Below are 7,686 nucleotides of genomic sequence, written 5' to 3'. Positions count from 1 at the left end.
TTAAATGTTTGCTTAAGCACTACCTCTAAATACATAATAATTATGACATGCCCTGCAGCATAATTAGGGAATATATTTCTTAGTTGGTCCTGAAAGAAATTTGAACCCTGGTGACATTTAAGTTGACCTTTAAAACATTACTTTTATCTTGAAAAATATCTTCAACTACAAGTTCTGCATTGAGACAGGACTTCCACCTGACAGAAATTTTGATCCTAGACAAAATTTAATATGTTTATAATATATACATATTTATTACATCAATGCCAGAAATTTAAGTGTATGGTTATAATGTTTTTTAAAGCTAATGTTATGCACTGAAATCTTATATCTGTGTAAACAATATTTGCAGGATCATCAAAGAAGATCTGATCATGCAGATCCTCCAGAAACAAAAAACACACTGGAGAAAAGGGTTCCAGAACCAAAAGTTGACGAAATATGTGGCAGCAGGTGTAATTTACTACAAGATGAAACACACCAAGACAATCAACTTGTTCAGAATATCAACAAAAAGCAAGACAGTGGAACTAAAAAATCATGCAGTTTGACTTCCTGTAGAAAAGCAGAAAGTCAATCAGGTGGGATGCGATGAAATTAAGATGCACAGATTCAGTTATTATTCTTGTTTGGGGATTGTAAAATCAGTTCCTTGTTATTGTTATTCTCAGAGGAATATTCATAATTAATTGTATGTGTGCATGACAAGTAACTGAATTGAAATTTACCAACCCATTAAATATGAAAAAAATCCCAGTAAAGATAAACACAAAGGCAAACAGGTGGTTATTTTAACATGTTTTTTTAATTGAGTAGGTAGGTTACGTGTTGTTTTAAGTAATATTGGACACGTTTTGAGACTGATTCAAAAGAGTAAGTATCCAACATAAATAGATATTCACATATTCAGTTGAACTTAATATTTGAATTAAAGAATTAGCCGAATGTTTGATGCAAGCCCCTTGTACCTTAAGTTCAAAAGAAAGTAATATCTTATGTTTTTTCAGATGTGGACACATGGGTAACTCATGGTAAAGGAAAACCTTTTAGGCCCTGTCTTTTTTGTGGTGTGATGCAATCAAAACTTGTAAGGCACATCAAGAAAAAGCATTCCACAGAAGAACGTGTTAAATTGGCCATGCAACTGCCAAAAGAATTACAAAATCAAGCATTTGACCAAATTCGCAAAGATGGCATAATGCTAGCCAATAAAAAAACGTTGCAAACATTAGGAAGCAATCCATCACAAAGTAAAATAGAAAATCATATGATCAGAGAAAGACGACAAGGAAAAGTTCAACATCCATTGTCTGTGTGCTCAATATGTAATGGCTTCTATTCTGCAAAGACAATGTACAGACACAAGCGTCAATGCATTGCTGCTGAATCTACAACTACACAACCAGAAGCAGTCCCAGTATCTCTTTTAGTAATAAATGACTCGGATCAATTTCGAGATCAAGTGCTCTCTAAATTTAGGAGAGATGAAGTAGGAGAATTATGTCGTTCTGATGATTTTATTAAACTTTTAGGAATGCAAAATTTTGTGAAAATTCAGTCAAGGAAAGAGAAGAAAGGAGAACTAAGAGATGCAATAATGGCTGACATGAGAAAGTTTGCGAACTTGTTCCTAAATTTTAAATCCTTAGCACAACAGAAGAAATGTAAAATTACATCTACAGTTGAAATGTTAAACCGAAATCATTTCATGTTTCTTCGAGATGCCCTTGACAACATAACTACAAAGGAGGATGGGTCTATAAAGACTGGCCTGAAAGTTTCCTTAGGATTTCTTTTAAAGAGATCAGCGAATGTTTTGAAAGGCCATTACCTGGTGCAGAAAGCTGATGACAAAGCAAAGGAGGTGGAAAATTTTCTCACAGTGCTATCATACTTTTGGAATTCAATATTCAGTGACGCACAGTATGCAAATGTGAAAGCCAGACAAACAGATTTGAGGAAGCCTAAACATTTACCCATTGAAGAAGACATTCAGAAACTAAGGAGTTTTATGATTGAAGAACAGAATAGAATACTAGATCCTTATGTACTGATAAGTAATCAGGAGTACATAATTTTGAGAGATATTCTTGTTTCACGCCTTACACTATTTAATGCCCGCAGAGGGGGAGAACCAAGTCGTTTACTGCTTAAGGAATGGAAAGATGCAGAAAATGGTGTCTGGATAGGAGATTCAGCTGTTCAAGCCATAGATGACCCGATTGAGAAGCGAATGTTAGGGAACTTCAGAATAGCCTACCAGTCTGGTAAAAACATCAATCAGATGGTACCAATTTTAATTCCAAATGACTGCCTTGAGGGACTTAGAAAACTGGCATGCAGTGAAATAAGAAAAGCTGCTGGAGTAAGAGCAGACAACATATTTCTTTTCCCTCTAACACAGAATTCTGCACATCATGTGAAAGGATGGCATGCTGTTGAATCTGTGTGTAAAAAAGCTGATATTTTGTCTCATATTAATGCAACATCAATGAGACACAGAGCCTCAACAATATATGCTGCACTGGATATCCCAGAAAATGAACGAAGGTTGTTTTATCAGCATATGGGTCACTCTGAAGACATAAATAAGAATGTATACCAGTGCCCACTGGCAATTCAGGAAGTGACAAAAGTTGGCAAGTTCTTTGAAAACCTTGATAAACGTCTTTGTAAGTATGTTTTGATTTAGAAATTAGTTTTATTTTTGTGATGTTAAGTCTTGACATTTGTTCTTTATGTATTCATAAAGTTTGAGTCATCTGATCTGACCTGTCCAATTACACGTACATTTTATTGTGGTAGTTATTTCTCAAGAGCTACTGAGAAGATCTTCATCAAAATTAGGAACAAAGAATTGGTCCTAGTTCTGCAAATCAGATGTTGAGTTTGATGGAGTTTGTGATTTTTTTTAACTGTTTGAGATATCGTTTTGAAACTTCAAGAAAATATTATGGATCTTTTTTGAGGATGATCAAGTGTTCAAGATGAAGATTTGACCGCTCTTTCTTAAAAACTACAAAACTCAAATGACTGACATGGCTAAAATGAGAAAAAAAAATCTTTGATTTTTAATTAAATTTACAGACCTAATTACATTGGATAACATAAAGGAAGTCATAAGTATATATAAGTTGACTTTGTATTAGTGCATCGACTGCAAGGTAGTGACATTTTGATGTTTTCAATGAATATGTATTTTTTATTCCAAAAGTAAAACCTATTCCATATTTTATATAGATCATACTTTTGATGTTAGCAAGTGCAGTTTAACTGAGATGGAATCTGCCAATGAAATGACAACAGTTCAGCCAACGGAAACACAAGGGCCACTTGATGTAAAGTGTTGTTTAATTTATTGCACTTATTTTAATGCAATAGCTTGAAGATGTGAGCTTTAAAAGATTGACAAACAAATTTTGAAAAAAAGAAAAAAAAAATCATGAACAGCATAGTATGAAAAAATTCATACATTATGATATTTTTAAAAATTTATATTACATATTTAATCATGTATTGTTATATCGTACAATCAGTCTACTGTGAGCGTAGATATATATCAAACATGCTTTCTGGTGCATTTTACTTTCAGGATTCGTGCGTGCCAGGACCTAGCACTGTTACTTCTGATCCACTTAGAAAACGGAAAGCTGCAAACAAAGTGACAGTATGTATAATTTTCAGTCATAAAAATTAAACTATTACATTTGCATAAACTAAGAAGTGAATAGTAATAGCTGCCATAGCTGATGTGAAAATCAAAGGGATATATAATAGTCTGGCCATCTCTGACACATTCTCTCTCTCATGTAAATTTACCGGAAGATCATGGCAAATGATATGGAAGAGATTTTGATTAAATTTCGTAATTAGTTGTTAAAGCGGAAAACACCAGCAACTTGGAGATAACTCAATATTTAAGATACATTTCTCCAGCTATTATTGATTCTTGCATATTTAAGGTGATTGCCAGTCCAAAGAAACAGAAAACTAATGGAAGAAGGACATTAAACTTAGCAAAACATCAGGAATGCTTAGAAATGGTAAGGCTGTTAATGTTGTGTACTGCTGTCATTAAAAATAAATTTTTACAAAATGACCTTCGTAAGTACCAGGCATCTTGAAATTTGTAGTTGTTCAATGGGCTTTGTCAGCAGCTAGTACATAAACAATGGACATTTTTCAAAATTCTTGCAACCAACTTGAAATGAAATTTTACAGAAATCTACCATTTTTGCTAAAAGTGAACTTGAATTTGGAAGTAGATTGTACAGGCTCCAGCCATTTAGATCATCCATGGCTAAACCAAAATGTGCAAAATTTGATGAAATTTTGAAAATGTTTTTGTAAGACCCAGATACGAGTATAGCAGTATCATATAGTCTTGATGGATAGAGGGTTCATTCGCTGCTCTATCGCAGGGCAGAGGAATTCAGTTTTGGCCAGATTGCAAAGCAATATAGATTGGCAAATGCTATCTATCAAAAATTTTGGTTGATACTTTTGCTTTTTTGTTATAGTCAAAGTAGAAGACTAAAAGCTATAAAGTTTTGAATGTGTAGTTGTAAAGAGGTCATCATATGGCATGGGTAAAAAGGTCAACCGAACTTTGTTTTCAATTTACAATAAATTTGAGAATTCTGTAGTTGACCTATTTAGCCTACTATCCTCAAATCATGGGGCGTTCAGATTGCCAAACGTCCATCCATCTGTCCTCAAAAAATCCTTGTTATTGCTATTTCTTCCAAAGTACTGATTAGATCATCCTCAAACTTCACATGTAGTCTATCATAGGACTGATTGAAAAACCAAAAAAGGCAACAGACACCCTTCTTAGATTTAAACTTTTCAAGTTATTGTTATTTATCAGAAAGTACTACAAATTACATATGTAGGGTTGTCGTCCTTGAACAAGCGTCATCTATGAAGGAGGCTATGACTGTCTTTATCCAATAGGAGATGCGATTCATATTGTGTTTGTTATAGCCACAGTCATACAAAAAATAACAAACCTTAATTTGCTTATTTATTTTTGGTAGGGGGGTGGGGAGGCAATGAAATCAACTTTAGTTATAAAAAGTGAATGATGCCCCTTTCAGAATGTAGGTAGTGACTGGACAGCCAGTTTAAAAAATGCTTACACAATTGTGGTTTATCCTGAACGTCATTTAAAAAAAATCTAAAAGGTTCACTGGAAGGAATGATCAGAAACTTGATATTCAATTTTTGAAAATTTTTGAAAAGTTAGATATAATGCCTTTGGGAACCAATTTGATAAATGATGAAGCCAAAATCTGATTTGGTAAAACATTTAAGTGAGATGAAGGTAAAGACCTGTTGTATACTTCAAGGACTATTCTGCAGATTTACACTCTGATAAGTAACGCAAAAATATTTTCTTTTAGTATAAATTGTCTCCTTTTTAGGATCAAAGTAGGAGCTGTAGCAATGACCTGGATTGGGAGATGAGTGACTATGATAGTGCAGCTGATAAGGACTACACACCAAGTAACAGTGATATCACCACTGATGATGAAGGTGATAGTGACAATATTAGTGATACTGAAGATAACTGCACATATGACACTGCCAGAAAAGACAGACAGAAGAGTATGTATAAATAAGATGCTATTACTAATTGGTACAAGTTATCAGATTTACATTTTGATATTTGTGACATTTGAAGTCAAATGTCATAGATGGATTTTTCAAGAACTATTTGCTGTGTCATAATCAGTATGACCCTTAGTTGTTCATATGTGTATGTCAAGGGCACTATTACTATTTTCATATTTTTTTTAATTTGTGTATGTAACTGTTCAGTGAAATTGTCTACAAGGTTAAACAGACCACAAAGAAACACTTGGTTTATATAGGCTACCTATGAACTCAATAGGGGTAATATTATAAGTATGTTTTAAACATTTTCTGAACAAATTTTCAGATTCCTCTTTGATTTTATGTATATGATTGTTTAGACATCACAGTTTGAAATTAAGGAAAGTAAAATCTGTCCATAAACAGATCACAAGGTAGTGCTCAAGTTGATATAGGCTAATATTTCTATGGATTAATTGCAAACTGGTTAACATTTTGTGTACCCATATCAGAATTGTTTTTGGCAATTTTACAATGATTTGTTTAATGAAATGTTCAAGGCATTGGGGACAGAAATTAAGGCCACACAAACAATTTCAAAACTGATTGGAAAGTTTGAAACAACGAAATATGTATATTTATACATATTAACAAAAAATATAAGAAGATGATCATGGTAAAGTTTCAAGGTACCAAGTCAAGGTCACAGTCACAATAGAAGATGTAAAAAATGTTTTGCTACTGAGTAGTTGATAAATCCACATGTTTTAAGCACACAAACAGTTCTAATCAGAGCAGAAATTGAACATTCTCCTTTCTTTAAGTATCTTGAATAGATTAGAAACATTATTACTTTGCATTTCTTTAAAAAGAACATACAGTTTTGCTAATAGATAAAAGTAGATTATATTCTTTCTTGGTCCTTTGGTGACACAATATGGACAAATTAAAGATCCTCACTCAGTGCTCACAGTAGTATATTTCCAACACAATTCCAACAATACAGCCAAATTTCTTTTTAGACTGGAAAGTTTTAGAAACTGAATCCAGTCATTATTTTACTTAATGATATTGACAGATTATTTAAAACTTCAAATTTTCAGATCAAAGAATAAGATGGCCAGATACCCACACAGAAATTATCAAAGAGCATTTTAAATCATACGTATTTGACACATCAACAACAGATAGAAAAGGGAGTTTACCAGGTAATTTTTTTTCACATTGAAAACACGGTATTTATAAATAATAAGAATAGAAGATTAGTAAAACTAGTAAATTACATTGTCCAAAAAATATTTGAGAAGCATGACTCAATCTGAATATTTTTACATTGGGTATTATGCTTAGGTCACCCGAGACAAAAATTTCAATTCCTTTTGTCCATCATATTCCATTGTGTGTCAATTAACCATTGACATTTTCTTCTCAAAAAACCCTTAACTTATTTTAATGAAATTTTGCAGAAATCTTCCAGGGTTAATGGTGAACTAGAATTTTGAATGAAATATCCTCAGCAAAAGGAGGGGGTAGTAAACTTAGTTATTAAATCAAATTTTCTAAGCAATTGGATACCAACAATATAATTTTTTTTTCAGGAAAAGTCAAAGTATATTCCTTCATCAAAGAACATCCCAATGTTCTTGCAGACATCAATCCAGAGCGTAAAGTCTTGTTGATACGAACCAAAATATACAATGAACGGAATAAGCTTCGAAGTATTGTCAATACACAGTTAAATCAAATGAAGAAATGATCGTGAGTACCTATATAATAACAAATTTAGATTTGTTATTTGTTTTACTGTTTCTCCTACTAGTTTATGTATTTGTCATATCTGGATCCTAGCAGGCATTTTACGTCAAATTTACGTCGGATTTGGACTTAATCCTGACGTCAGGATTACGCCAAATAATGGTCAGAAATGAAAGTAATATTGACGTAAATGTCTGACATCTATATTATGTCAGTATTTTACGTCAGATTTTCGTCATTTATTAGTCAGAATTGGTCAGAATCTGACTTCAGATGCGTTCCGTTGCGGATGCTTTGAAGAATTAAAAAGTAATATTAATAAAATAAATCAAA

The 7,686-nt window shown here is 32.8% G+C and overlaps 1 protein-coding gene across 1 annotated transcript; it reads left to right on the top strand.

Moving 5' to 3' along the window:
- The first annotated feature begins 1,438 nt into the window (after positions 1-1,438).
- Positions 1,439-7,354, top strand: LOC132564693 (uncharacterized). Its single transcript, XM_060229326.1, has 6 exons — positions 1,439-2,672; positions 3,241-3,338; positions 3,593-3,667; positions 3,963-4,043; positions 5,427-5,610; positions 7,197-7,354. The coding sequence occupies exons 1-6, from the start codon at positions 1,535-1,537 to the stop codon at positions 7,352-7,354; spliced, it is 1,734 nt and encodes a 577-aa protein (XP_060085309.1). The 5' UTR covers positions 1,439-1,534.
- Positions 7,355-7,686: the final 332 nt, after the last annotated feature.

This window comes from Ylistrum balloti, unplaced genomic scaffold (genome assembly GCF_031769215.1).
Source record: "Ylistrum balloti isolate Yb309-2 unplaced genomic scaffold, AGI_CSIRO_Ybal_v1 Utg372536, whole genome shotgun sequence".
In the NCBI taxonomy this organism is placed as follows: Eukaryota; Metazoa; Mollusca; class Bivalvia; order Pectinida; family Pectinidae; genus Ylistrum; species Ylistrum balloti.
Note: the sequence above shows the minus strand (reverse complement) of the source record. Positions and strands in the feature narration are given on the sequence as shown.

Excerpts from the sequence above, each read along its gene's own strand:
- LOC132564693 (XM_060229326.1), top strand. The coding sequence starts at position 1,535 with ATGCAAAATTTTGTGAAAATTCAGTCAAGGAAAGAGAAGAAAGGAGAA. Across the intron at positions 3,339-3,592 it reads AAACACAAGGGCCACTTGAT|GATTCGTGCGTGCCAGGACC; the intron begins GTAAAGTGTTGT and ends TTTTACTTTCAG. Across the intron at positions 3,668-3,962 it reads AAGCTGCAAACAAAGTGACA|GTGATTGCCAGTCCAAAGAA; the intron begins GTATGTATAATT and ends TGCATATTTAAG.